Source organism: Rhincodon typus, chromosome 27 (assembly GCF_021869965.1).
Source record: "Rhincodon typus isolate 14 chromosome 27, sRhiTyp1.1, whole genome shotgun sequence".
In the NCBI taxonomy this organism is placed as follows: Eukaryota; Metazoa; Chordata; class Chondrichthyes; order Orectolobiformes; family Rhincodontidae; genus Rhincodon; species Rhincodon typus.
In genome coordinates this window covers 22292331-22306815 of record NC_063358.1, presented here as the reverse complement: position 1 = coordinate 22306815, position 14485 = coordinate 22292331, and the positions used below count along the sequence as shown (strand labels likewise).

General features: G+C 42.0%; 1 protein-coding gene across 4 annotated transcripts in view; it reads left to right on the top strand.

The window, feature by feature from the left end:
* LOC109911371 (hippocalcin-like protein 1) overlaps window positions 1-2425 on the top strand; it is a 137705-nt gene extending 135280 nt beyond the window's left edge. For 3 of the 4 annotated variants that reach the window (XM_048613291.1, XM_048613290.1, XM_048613292.1), the window contains one exon: window positions 687-2346. In XM_048613291.1, coding sequence (XP_048469248.1) covers window positions 687-784 — 98 coding nt within the window. In that variant the 3' untranslated portion in view covers window positions 785-2346. Of the gene's footprint in view, window positions 1-686 lie in introns of all 4 variants that reach the window. The other variant, XM_048613289.1, reaches the window with a different exon arrangement.
* The last annotated feature ends 12060 nt before the right edge of the window (window positions 2426-14485 follow it).

The following is a 14485-nucleotide window of genomic DNA, read 5'->3' as shown; positions in this document are numbered from 1 at the left end:
ACCCGTTCCCTACCTGTCTGTTTCTCTTGGACTACCCGTTCCCTACCAGTCTGGCTGCTCTTAAATCGCAATGTGATCACCTCTTTGAACACACTATCAATGAAATCCTCTGCCTTACAGATGTACCTCAGTGCAGTTGATGATATTTCACTCATCTAGATCACAATAAGTACTCACAACTACCCATACACCACAGGACAGGCATTCTGCTTGGTTAAGGTGCCCTGCCATACCTTAACTTATACTTTCAAGTCATTTTACTTATTGTGACTTTGATTACTTTATCCTTCCTCTTGTACAGTTAACTTAAAACTAGAGATCAGTAGAAAGTAGAAATTCTTCACCCTTTCTCACAAATCAACTTCCTCTTCTGTGCCTATTTCTTTTTTTCTGCTAGTTTAGAAATTTTTGTTTTTCAAAGTTACTGGAGTTCAAACAAGTCCCTGAAAGCAAGTGCTCAGCAATCAATCTCCTGAATTTCTTTGTGCAGCCAACCATTTGCCCATTTGTAGCAGTTACAGAGTAGAAGAGAAAAATTGATGTAAAATAGATTGATTTTTCTCAGTCTCATTAGAGTTGAGTGAGAAACACACTTTCACAAGCTGCCTGTAAAAACTATCTGTAACATTCAAAACTGAACATTAATTTGATAATGCACCCTTTTTCTATTTACAACTGTCCTGCAGGTAAATTGTCCCTTGAAGAATTCATTAAAGGTGCCAAGAGTGACCCATCCATTGTACGATTACTACAATGCGACCCAAGCAGTGCATCTCAGTTCTAATGGGACATGGTAGTATCAACACTGACCGCCTGAAGTAAAGGAGCAAGCTTTCATTCCTGCTGGATTGCCAACCCTTTGTCTGACCTCCATCTCATCATGAATTGATCCTCCTGCCATAAGAGGGTGATTGACTAACATGGATAACATATTCTACCCAAGCTGTCTTCAAAGGAGCTTTTAGTCACTGCGTTGTCACTTTTGTGTTTTCTGTAAGGTGGAACATCAAGCATGCCATCACTTTCAGGGCATTAGTGGGAAGTACATAATGTTCTCCACTATGAATCAAATGTAATGCACATGTTCAACATTGGCCTACAATCCAAACATACAAAAAAGACATTACGAATGTAAAGATGCCGCTCCCTTAAATACCATACATGGGAGTTTGTGAACACGCTTCAAGTACATTGTAGCTGCTCTAGCTTTTGCTCCTGTGTTGCAAACCTAAAACAACTACAATTCCTGCAATGATCTAAACTTCTCTGCGTGTGAATTTTTTCCTTTATGGGCAATTTCAGTCAGTGAGCCCCAGTTCACTGTGGGATATGTAGTTTATACTTAGAAAGCAGGAGAGATATTACAAATATGAGTGTGAGGTGAGGTTTAAGCTGGGGCAAAATGTTTGAGTGGCTTCCACATTCCCAGTGAGATTGTTGACATGTATACAGAATGTACCCTGACTATAACTTTGGCTCTTCAAAATGATGCCCATTCCAATCAAGCACCACTGTTTTACAAATTAGATTTTTAATTAGATCCCTTTGCTAACATATTAAATTCAGCAGTTTCCCAAGGCATGGTTTGTGAACCAGTGACTTCACAGCAAATAGAAACCAACATGAACTTGTCTAAAATTGTTGAAAATTACTATTTTCTCCTTCATCTCATGTCAAACTAAAAATGTGACTAATCTCCAAGATTCCATTTTACCTGATGGTGAAAAGGGGGAAACAGTTAGGGATGGGGTGGGGGTGTGGAGTGTTTTGGTGGAGGAAAAGGATCAACTTGCTCCAGTTTAAATTCCCCAAAAAATGTTGTTTGAGTATATCAAGTCTGACAAGACTGGATTTGTCCTTGTCTCTATGGATTAAAGTGCCGTAAAATAACATTATATAGGTCATCCTAATGGAAAAGTGTCTGCTATGGTCTGCTATGTTTTTAGACTAATTGGTGAATGACTGTTGCCATTGATGCAAATGTGACAACGTTGAGTGTAAAAAAGTCGTAAATAAGCTTGATTTATGTACTGGATATTCATGGTATACCTCACTTCTATTACATAATATGGCCAACAATCATAGACCAGCACCATCCGTGCTATTAGAACTGCACAAGGGAATATTTTGGATAGGTAGGCTTCATGGACCTTTGGTCTGCTCCTGCCTGAAACTGTTACCAACCCACAATGTTACAATACCAAAACTGGAATGGATATATACTTAAACCTCCCTACAAGTACACAAAATCTGTTATAGCAGGGGTGTGTTACATGGCTTCAGATCTGGAGGAGCCATTAGCAGTGCATTTTACATCATGGTAGAGGGGATTGTTGTAATGAAAGGTAAATGTATTTTTAAAAAAATTGTGTTGATGTAATTCATCTTCAGATATTATTCTAAATTAAAATGTCATTGTTTTAAAGCAGGAGTTGAATTTTCTTTTTCTCCCACCTCAGTGAAATTCAAACTGATTTTCTACTCATTCGTTAGAAGCAGTGTCTTAATAGGGTTTAGCTCAAAGTCAATGAGATTTCTGCCGCATGTTTCATTTTCCTGGACCTAATACACTGACCTCTCTAATCTAGAAATCTAGTGTTCAGAAATATCCGTCATCTAGAACTTTTTGCGTGAGCCTTATCCACATCATTATTAATGCAGCACTTTGGGAGTGAAAGCATGGAAGACTATTTGGATAGTGAAGCAATTTGTTACTGCTTTGTAATGTTTTATCATTTTTTTATTTTTCAGGTAAGTATTTATATCAACCTCTGTTCTTCTTCACACATTTGTGGCTGGGCATTCTCCAGTCCTATAATCCAGAAAATGTCAATATCCAGAAATGAATTGGACCAAACATTCTGAACTAGAGAGGTTACAAAGTGATGCTTAGTGCTTGGTATAAGTGGGCAAATTTGGATGATGTTGTTGAACTGTGTGTTTAAAATATTTATTTAAACACCTTTTGAACCAAGTGGTGATCAACACTGACACTTGTGTTCAACAAGGCGAAAATTAGCTTCAATTCCTGGTGGCAGCAATGCTCAAATTGTGGGTCATGATCCTAGTTGGAGGTCACAGAAACAGTGATAGGATCCCAATCAGCGCACAAACATGATGCTCACTGTAGAAAATTCTGGTCAGGAACCTATGGGGTCAGTTCCTGGCACTGACAAGGGTACATCAGCCATAATTTGAAGACTGAATGGAGGGCTGAAGCAGACTGAAGGTTTTCTGGGAGGACCAAGACCAGCAATCCTGCTCCTTCTAGTCCACAAAGAATACTAGAAGAGCCATTAACCTTCAAGATCTACCCATTAGGCCTTCCCATCTTTCACTACTAAAGTCTCTGACACTGAAGTCATCTGGTTAGGGCTTTGGCATCTTAATTGGACCTTTTCTTTCTTTTTCTTTTATTGTTCCATGGGAAACATGCTTTGCTATCAAGGCTAGCTTTTATTTCCCATCCATAATTGCCCAGAGGACAGTTAAGAGTCAATATGTAGGCTGAAACAGGTAAGGATGGCAAATTTCCTTCTCGAAAAGGCATTGGTGAACATTTAGTTTAAAAGCTAGTGGTTTTTAAATTCTACATTTATTCCTTAAATTTAATCAAGTGAATTGATTGGCAGAATTCAATCTGCCATTGTAGGATTTGAACTTATATCCCAGGGTATTAGCCTAGATCTCTGGGTTACTAGTCTAGTGATATTACCACTATGCCATTGTGATTGCTGCAGCTTCACAATCCATATCAACCCTGTCCATTCAATTACATCATGACTGAGCTTTTGCTTTAATGCTATTCTCCTGCACCATTTCCCTGCCCCTTATGTTTTTAATACATAGAACTCTATTGGTCTCAATCTTGAAAAAACTCAACAACTGAGCCTCCCTAACCCTCCTTTGACAGAGAATTCCAAAGATTCACCACCCTCCAAGTAAATAAATTCCTCCACATCTCAATCCTGAGTGGCCATTTCACTTTTTTGGAGACTGTTTAGGGTCAGCATTCAATCATTTCTGTTGGCATCTGGGCTTGTGGTAATTTTCAAACTGAGATGGAGTCCGATTGGAAAAAATGTTTGGGAATCACTGAGTTAGAGCCATGGTACTCCCTGTGTAAATTAGAAGAAATAATAATCTTTCATTTGAGACAACACCTAGAGTACTGTGTACAATTTTGGTCACATTTAATATAGGAAGGGGACAGACTGCCATGGGATGCAGTTCAGAAAAGATTCACTCGGCTGATTTCTGGGATGAGGGCTTTGTCTTATACACATTGGAGTTTGAAAGAGTGCGGGGTGATCTTATTGAAACATGTAAAAGTTCTGATGAAACTTGACAGTGTCAATGCTGAGAGGGTGTTTCCTGTCATGGAGAATCTTTAAATGCAGAGTGCAAGTTAAAATGGAGGGCTCTCCCATTTAAGATGGAGGTGAGGAGGAGATGAGATTTTTAGTGTTTCCGAGAGAACAATGGAGACTGGGTCTTTTAATACATTCAAAGCTGAGTTGGACAAATGTTTGATTGACAAGGTAGTTAGTGGTCAGGAACAGAGCATTGAGATCAAATTGGAAAATATTTTATTAAGTTCTAACATGGGTCCTGTCAATAAATTCTGTTGAATCTGAATGAAACTTGATTCTTATGCAATGGTTTCACTCCTGGTAATAGAAAATACACAGTGAATGTGCTCCTTTAATGGTGATCCTTTAGTGCAACTAGTAAAGAATTTGATCAGCCATGATCTCATTGAATGGTGGAGCAGGATGATGGGCCAAATAGCCTGCTCCAGCTCCTATTCCTTTACATTTTTATCTACATATGCTAATAGAACTGTGGGAATAATCCAAAGAAATTTAACTCCAAAGGATAATAGGGTTGCAGGTGGGCAGGGGGCAAAGATTTTAAATTTCCAAATGCCAGCCTCAATATCCCCATTTCTTGTTTTAAGAATGAATGGTGGAAAACCAGCCCTTTATTAAGAGGTAGGTACACCCGTAAGATGTATTAAGGAAACTGTGTGCCTCCATTGTCTAGTCTTTTAATTTTTAACCCATGCCTTCCTAGATCTTGGGAACGCTGGTTGGTAAAGGGATATGTGAAGGGTTGGACATGTGAGATAGGTGTATCTACTCCAACTGAAACAGAGAATGCTGGAGAAACTCAGCAGGTCTGGCTACATCTGTGTAAAGAGAGAAACACAGTTAACATAGAAACATATCAGTAGGAGCAGGCCATCCACCATCCATATGATCACTAATGATCGTTCAGCTCAGTCCCCTGTTCCTGCTTTCTACTCAGTCCCCTGTTCCTGCTTTCTCCCTGTACTCATTTGTCCCTTTAGCCCGAGGAATTACATTTAACACCCTCTTGATTAAATGTTGAGGATACAAGTGCATTTCCTATACTGTTTCTGAGCCACTGGCAGGAGTACTTCCACTGACTACTCAAGCTCAATCTCTTTTCACAACCCATGAACTCTGACTCCCATTGCAATCTCCAAATTTACTATTCTCTACTTGTGTTTTTTTTCCCCAAATAACATGCAAACCAATGTGGCAATCAAATTGTAAAATATTTTCTTAAGTTCTAATGTGGGTCCTGCCATTAAATTCTGTTGAACCTGAATGAAACCTGATTCTTGTGCAACGGTTTCACTCCTGGTAATAGGAAAATACACAGTGAATGTGTTCCTTTAGTAGTGATCCTTTAGTGCAACTAGTGAAGACAATAAGCCACTTAACCAGTGTCAATGACCCAATCATTCACTCAGCTATCAAGTAACAAATGAGCTGGTGCTAATTTTAAGAACCCTGTTTTACAGATGAAGCTCTAGTTACCAATGTAATAGATTAATATGAACAATTTATTTCTTTTAGGGAGAGTACGGTACAAAGGAGAGAGCTAATAGGAAGTTAGTCAACAACTGCTTCACTAATTTAGAAGACCTGTTGCAGGGGACAGGGATGAGGTCCCAATAGAAATTGTAGCACTTCACAAAAGCAGTGATTAACAAAATTTACTGCAAAATATCTGCAATCGGCATGCATGGATATTAAAGACAGGAGAAATCATTCAGTAGCCTATAAAAAAAAACTGTTGGAATCCCATATGGACCTGAACAACATGAGCCGTCGTGGAATTTGTGCCAGAATGATGTGATGAGTCCAACAAGGCCTGTCTTGATGACAAGAGTGACTTTCTGCATCTTCTATGTATCTACTGAATGGTGAAGCACCGTTTCTTGCTAGGCAGTGGTGAGTTGCCAAATTAGGGTGATTAATGTTTGTTAAAAACCTTGTTAATGCCACACCCCACCTCATGAATATTCAGCCTTCTTTCTGACCAGATGTGGCATAGACGCTAGATGTCAAGAATCCCTGACATCGAATTCAGAATAGATACCCACACTGCTGACTGTGAAGAGCCCCCATGTTGCTTGGCACCAAACAGCATTTCAGGGCACAATCCATGGGCACCAGATACATGCATATCTCATCCACAGGCCCTGTCATCCCTGGTATCCCCTAAGGATCCTGCCAATGCCCTGGGCAGGTCATCTTGTTTCCACTTGCTGCAACAGACTCTTAATACAGGCATTGATCGATGGGATCCAGCCTGTGTGGGCATCAAGTTAGGCACCCCGCTCAAACAATTACATTCGGACCCACACAAGGAGTCAAGCAAATGGATGCCATAAAAAAAATCATATTTACACAAACATCAAACTTTGCATAGTGTGCTGTCACCCATGCACAAGGGCCCTCAAAAGGTGTTCTCATTTCTCTCCCTCTCTCTCTCTCGCTCTCTCTCTTGCTCTCTGTCCCACCATCGTGGCCCAGGTTCTACAGCTCAGTGAAGGGATCCTGCTTGATGGTGAAGCATGCTGGCCCTGGAGGTTTGGTTTGAGCAACCCCAGGGCACTTGCGTCTGGGCAGGTCAGATATGTTGAGGTGAGTAGACCCTCCCTGTCTTGAACATCTAAGGGTCGGAAGGGTGTTTGCAGAGGGGAGATAGAGAGCCTGGCCACCTCTGGAGTGGCCTGAGAGGAGACTCCTGAGGGAGCCGTGTGTTTTTCCTCCACTGGCTGGGTGCTTCCTCACACTGCCCTGTCTCCTTGTGAGGAAGGTTCACCTGGAGTGAGCTCAAGGTTCCCTGTCCCCCTATGGTCGTGCTCTTGGTCATAAGGACCAATGGTTAGTGTAGGTCTGTGTACATATTGAGCAGGCTCTGAGAGTGCTGGCCCTGGCAGTCAGTGGCAACCATACAGATACTTGAGGCAGCTGGGTTCCACATCTGGAGCCTCTGCTCCATGAGGGCCATTCCATCCCACAATCCTATCTGCTGCTCCTGTTCCACCTTGCCTATGTGGATGAAGTCCCTGATTTCCCACATGATGGGATCCTCTCCTTCCTGGGACTGAGCAGGTGCCTGGTCTCCACCGAGTGCTGGCAGACTGGGGCATGTCTTCCTTGGCCAGCTGCAGAGATGCCGCAGTGCAGTGATTACCAGCTTAAGGTCCGGCACTCTACGCCTGACATTCCCACCGAGATATCAGGATCTGTGCTTTTGGGGTTACAGGAGGCAGCCTCTCCAACGCTGCCTCGCAGACCTCAGTATTCTCTTCCTTAGAGCTTGAGAAGGTGCAGGACACAATGAAGAGAAGGTTGAAGGGCCAGAGATTACAAGTATTGTGCAATAAATGACACTGATAGTGAGGTTAGTGTGAAAGTTGCAATGGAATGAAGAGTGGTACTTAATCGATTGGTGGATCATGGATGTTTCAGCATCTCTACAGGAGCAGTCCTAGTCTTCTCCTGCGAAGGACAGGATTCTCTCCAGATACAAGGCACCTGACCAGCTGTCTGGAACCTTTTTTGCTCGACCCTGGGCTGAATTCTGCTGGAATGGGAGAAAGGGAGAGATTTAGCAAGGCGAAAGTGGGTGGCACAGCTGTTGGTGCTGGTGCAGGTGGTGGGGTGCCCAGGTTGAGTGAGTAGGCAGCGCAGAGTACGTGCTGGGTTAGAAGGGTGGGGTGTCAATAGAGAAGCGAGAGTGAGTGAGGGGAGATGAGTGGCAGACGATGAGGTGGCTGCAGTAGCAGAGATAGAATTTGGAATAGCAAGAAAGAGAGTATGGCAGTCACCCTGGCAGAATGGAGAGGGTCATCGACATTCTTTTTCCTCTACACCATGGAGACTACACTGACCCAGGCAGTGGCCTTGGACCAGACTGAAGGGTCAGATGTGATGGCAGAGGATGCTCCTTTCCTGCACCATGCTCTTCTAAGGAGAGCAAGCCCCTGTGAGAAACATGGCACCATCTTCCCCTCCCAAGAATCTTCAAAATGACCCTGTCACCAAGCGGGGCAGCTCTGGAATACCAGTGTTTGAGTGCACCTCAGCCTTTCAAATGTGGCAAAGATACTGTGCTGGTCTTTTAGCAGGTATCCACTGAGTGTTGAGTTGTTCTAGAAATAGCGCATGGTAAGATGGGGCAAGAACACAAAAGGAATGCTGTCGGCCAAGGTAGGTAGTTAAGGAGACACATGAAACTCGAAACGTTAAAACTCTCTGCTTCTCTCTCCACAGTTGCTGCCAGACCTGCTGAGTTTCTCCAGCACTTTCTGTTTTACTTGTAGATTTCCAGCATCTGCTGTATTTTACTTTTAGTTAATGAGGCATGTTTGGTAACATACGGCAAGAAATCTTGTTTGGTCTCACAGCAAGAACCCTTCCAAAAAACTCAATGCAACTTACACAGCCAAAAAAAAGTAACATTCAGCCCATTGTGTTTACACAAAAAATGTTAAACTGGCACAAGTCCATGAACTGCAGCTAACCACAGATAGTGGAACCATCGACCCAGAAGAGTAAATTCTGGCCTCCCTGCTAAAGGAAGGATGTTGTGAAACTAGAAAAGGTTCAGAAAAGATTTACAAGGATGTTGCCAGGATTGGAGTGTTTGAGATATAGGGAGAGCTTGAATAGACTGGGGCTATTTTCCCTGGAGCATCAGAGGCTGAGGGGTGACCTTATAGAGGTTTATAAAATCATGAGGGGCATGGATAGGGTGAATAGACAAGGTCTTTTCCCCAGGGTGGGGCAAGTCCAAAACTTGAGGCCATAGGTTAAAGGTGAGAGGGGAACGCTTTAAAAGGGACTTCTGCTAGTAGGGTAAAAGTTCGGCACAACATCGTGGGCCGAAGGGCCTGTACTGTGCTGTACTGTTCTATGTTCTATGTTCTAAGGTGGAACTTCTTCACACAGAGGGTAGGTGTATATATGGAATGAGCTGCCAGAGGAAGGGGTAAAGGCTGGTACTATTACATCATTTGAAAGGCATCTGGATGGGTACATGAATAGGAAGGGTTTGGAGAGATATAGGCCAAATGCTGGCAAATATGACTAGAATTTTTTAGGATAACTGGTCAGCATGGACGTGTTGGACTGAAGGGTCTGTTTCCGTAATATACATCTCAATGACTTTTTGACTCAGGTTTTGAAAACTCAGGATGTTCCAAAACACTTAACTGAAGGATACTTTAAGTGTAGGCTCCCTTGTAATGCAGCAGTCAATTTGCTTCCACCAACAATGATGTGTGATAATTACAAGATAATCTGTTTTTACTGTGTTCATTGAGGGGATCTTTTGCATCCAGCTATAACAGCAATTGGGGCATCAGCTTAACATCTCATCAGAACAATGGCAGTCCTCTGAATCAGCTCTTTCAAGGTAAGACACTCTGATTGCCTGTAGGGGCAACCAACAACACTGAGCTCAAGAAGGTACATATGAGGGATGAAATTTCTGAATATACCTAAATAATAAATAAATCAGGATGGTGTGCGGCTTGGAGGGAATCTTGCAGGAGGTGGTATTCCCTTTTTTTTTGATGCCCTTGTCCTTCGACATAGTTGAGGCCATGGGTTTAGAAGGTGCTGTCTAAGAAGACTTGCTGAGTTGTTACAGTGCATCTTGTAGATCGTGCACACTGCTGAAACTGTGTATTGGTGGTATTAGGAATAAATGTTGAAGGTGTAATAGGCTGCCAATCAAGCGGTTTGCTTTATCCAGGATGACATCATGCTTCTTAAGTATGATTGGAACTGCAATCATCCAGTCAGGTGGAAAGTATTCCATCTCATAATATCCGCCTCATAGGTAGTGGATGGGCTTTGAGAGGTCAGGAAGTGAGTTACTTGCCACACACTTGCTAGCTTCTGACCTGCTTTTGCAGCCACAGTTTTTGTAGGGCTGACCTAGTTCAGTTTCTGGTATTTTGTAATCCGAGGAAATTGATAATATCTCCTTTGCTATGTCCTTTTTTAACATTCTTTGCAAGCAAGAACAATGCAGTGAGCTATCTTACCTGTTTTTACTTGCTTGTTATCACCTATACTTCAAAGAATGCCAATAGAAGGAAGAGTTTCTGAAAAGTGATGGGAGAAAGTATTTGAATAACCTTTTATCCATAACTGCATAACAGTTAGTAGATATTGGGGTGAATTGGGTGCTAGGAATTGGGCTGGATTTATATCACATCAAACTAACTGTCAACAGTGATGAGGGAAGATTTCGTTTAGCGTCTAAAACTGTATCATATACATGGATACTGAAATGTGGCATTATTTCATGTTACCTTCCACCACTGTGTGAAATAATTATGGAACTCAGGATTGTATTTTCCACTCTGAAGTCTAATATGACTAATGCATTTGTTTTCTGCACTAATTGTCTCTCCTTGCCTTTCAGTAAAGTACCTGCCTGAGTATTTGCTTTTCTACCTGACTTTATTTCTCCCTGTATCGACATCTTATTTCTTCATTATAAGGCTGCATATAACTTAATAGAAAACTTCTTATTTCACATTATTTTTAAAATCACACCTGCGCCCTAGAAAAAGTGATAGCATTACAACCAAATTCAACAGCTTTGAATTATTAAATACTAGGATTATTGGCTATGGTAATTCTCTGATAATTTATCTAATGATGCATAATTTTGTCTACTTAAAAAGAAATCCAGTTGTGGTAATGTAAGCAATGGTTCTTTTTCTAATTATGATCACTTATTCTATATTCTAATTATTGTATCGACTGGTAATTATTGTTTATTGTATTTCATTCATTGGACATTTGGATTAGCCATTAGCAGGATCCCATAGGTGTCGTTTCTTTCTCGTAAAATGATCACCAAGCAATTTGGCAGTTCTACAGGATCATCACCTGATGCAGACATCTGACATGTAGTGACATACTGCAATACTGACAACAATCTTTCTGACTGTACATTTCAGCAGTTCCTGTTGCTCAATTAGCAGAACACTGGATCAGTTCATAAGGTCAGTTAATTGGTCAAGAAGAAGCCGATAGAATTCTTTGATATTTTTCATTGTTGATGGTATTTCTTTACCTATTCAAATTGCAATGCTACTGGTATTTTTTTTTAGATTTTGTCTCCTCTAAGTGAGATCTTTTGTATGAAGAAACAAGATAGCTCCATTCAAAACTCTGCAAAATCACATTGACTAGGGTTTCTCTCTCTGGAAGAGAACAGCTTTTCCATGGGGAAATACACCCTATTAAACTTATTGCAATAAATAACAAGGGATGGAATCCTCCCTTCCCTGGTGGGATGTGGGCACTGTCAAGAAAGTTGGGATAATATGGCAAAAATGAACAAATCAGAAACTTGATGTCAAGATGAAGTGCAAGCTGAGTAGAAGTACTGCTAGCATCTAATTGGCCACTGCCTGGTTGGGGTCTGGTACATTGGGCATTCCCTGGAACAAACAGCATACGTTTCTCACAAGCTCCCCAGCTAGTTGTTGAGACTTTCTGTCTCCTCAACAACATTCCACTCACACTCTGAGCTGGAGACAGAGGTCCTGGTTGAGCAGTCTGTAGCACCAACCCAGAAGGAAACACCCTTAAAACTTGAGACTGGCGTACACTGGTCCAATCATCTTTTATACTTCACATTAGAGGTCCAGTATGGTCATTTCCAAGAATTACTTGTTTTTGTACCTTTGGGAAATCAAAGTAAAGATTCAAAAACAGTTTCACTTGAACATCAAAAGCGAAGCAGTTATGAAATATAAAAATCATAGAATTATTAAAATGACTGGTTGCCCCTTGCCAGCTGTTCACCTGTAGAAAATGCCATCTAAGGCAGGAGGATGCCTTAAATTGCCTCTTAAGTAGTTCACTTGGCTTGTGGGCGAGAGGGACAATAATCACTTTCTCCAAAATAGTGTGGTAGCAGAAAGAGGACAAGACATGCAATCACCATTGCCTTCCTATGCCACTCTCAGGCCTCCCACCCTCTGTCAGCCATTCCCAAAGCGTCAGTAAAAGCCAGTGACATGGTTCCACTCTTTTTCTGCCTCTTTTTTAAGAAAAGAGGAAAAACTTGTGATTTATAAACACTGCCCCACAGAATGCTGTTGTGCTGAAGTATGTTCTGTTTCTGCCACTAGAGGCAGCATAAGCTAACCAGCAGGGGACAGGATCGTCTGGATGCCCTAACCTCAATCAAGGAGGTGGTGTTGGTCAAATTATTGGTGGGCACATTGTTCTGGCTGTGGCTGGTATGGTGACCAACTGGGTCAACTGGACCAAATGGGTGGCACGGTGCTACCTCATAGCACCAGGGACCTAGTTTGATTCCAGCGATAGTAAGAACTGCCGATGCTGGAGAATCTGAGACAACAAGCTATAGAGCTGGATGAACACAGCAGGCCAAGCAGCATCAGAGGAGCAGGAAAGCTGACGTTTCGTTTCTGAAGAAGGGTCTAGACCCAAAACATCAGCTTTCCTGCTCCTCTGATGCTGCTTGGCCTGCTGTGTTCATCCAGCTCTACACATTGTTGTCTCTTGATTCCAGCCTTTGGTGGTTGTCTGTGTGGAATTTGCATGTTCTTCCCATGTCTGTGTGGGTTTCCTCCAGGTGCTCCAGTTTTGTCCCACAGTCCAAAAATGTACAGGTTAGGTGGATTGGCCATGCTAAATTGCCCATAGTGTTTAGGGATGTGCAGGCTAGGTGGATTAGCCATGGGAATAGGAGGTTTACAGGGATGGAGAGCGGCTCGGTCTGGGTGGGATGCTCTTCAGAGGGTCAGTATGGACTTGATGGGCTGAATGGCCTGCTTCCACCATGTGGGGATTCTATGATTTTATAACTCTTATGAAATAAAACAAAGAAGCTTTAACAGGCAATTCTAGTAACTATGACAACACAGAGTGAGGCATATAAGTTGACTGGGAGATGTAGCGTGTTATGTTTGGTTACTCAAGCTTCTAATGCAGCGTCTTTCCAACTCACATAATATGATATATATAATGCAGTAAATTGCGATGAGTCATATTCAAATAACCTGAATTTTTGATTGTGTCGATGTTGTTAGCCTTTCCCACTGGAAGAATAGCCAGCTCTGTAGAATGGTACCTTTGATAACAAAACCTCTGGATTGGTCACTCTTAATTAGCCAAGTACTCCCTATTCTTCCCCAAATTCAGCCAGGTATGTTTCTCTGGGAACCCTAACCCAGCACCACTCTGTGGCTGATGACAGCACTGAGGATGCCCAGATGACTTTAGAAATACAGGAAAAATATAGCCATGGAAAGAAATGTTAAGGGACACAGGACAATGTGGGGATTTAAAAATTGGACATCAGGTCACCTTGGTGACTAGTAGAGGAATAGAAACCATCAAATGTGATGATATCTTGATACCTAATCCTCTTTCTCATGTCCTACCCAACCCATCAGCGTACACTCCTGAATTACAAGCTGCAAATGGTGGAAACGTTTGTGATCTACTTATCACCTACCACTCCCCCATCACCAGCTTTCTCCTTTAAAGTTGCTGTGCAAGGTTAGGTTGCAATTGTGAAAACTACAATTCTGCCATTTTGGTTGTGGATTACAATGCACATAAAGACTTACAGAATGTCACAGCAGTGAAACAATCCATTCCCAACAGCTGACTAGGATTGCTGAAGCATTGCAGCCAGGGGAGTGGCAGGCAATAGCTTGGGCACAAACATGCTGCCTTCTTTCAGGATTATAGCATTGGTCCGCCCAAGTCTGCAGTTCTTACCATTGTCTGTAGATTTTCCTCTCGGTCAGCCGAAACTGCCACCGTTTCTACTGAGATTGTACACTCTGCAACTGACCTTCTAGACTCAGAGATCATCCTCCAAGGCCATCTGCAGATTTCTCCTCTGAGTATCATTTATGTGCCGTTCACCTCCAACAGAGTAATGTGGCAATACTTATCTTATTCGTTGTAACATAAAACACTGGGCATGGATAATGGTATTGAAGAATCCAACTAACATTTTTTTACAGGTAACAATACATACATCTTGTTTCTCCTAAGTGCCTGGCTTAATATTATGTTAACACAGTTCGGACATCAGTCAACCTGTAAGAAACATGCAAAATAAGATTGGGGCAGAGAGGCTGACG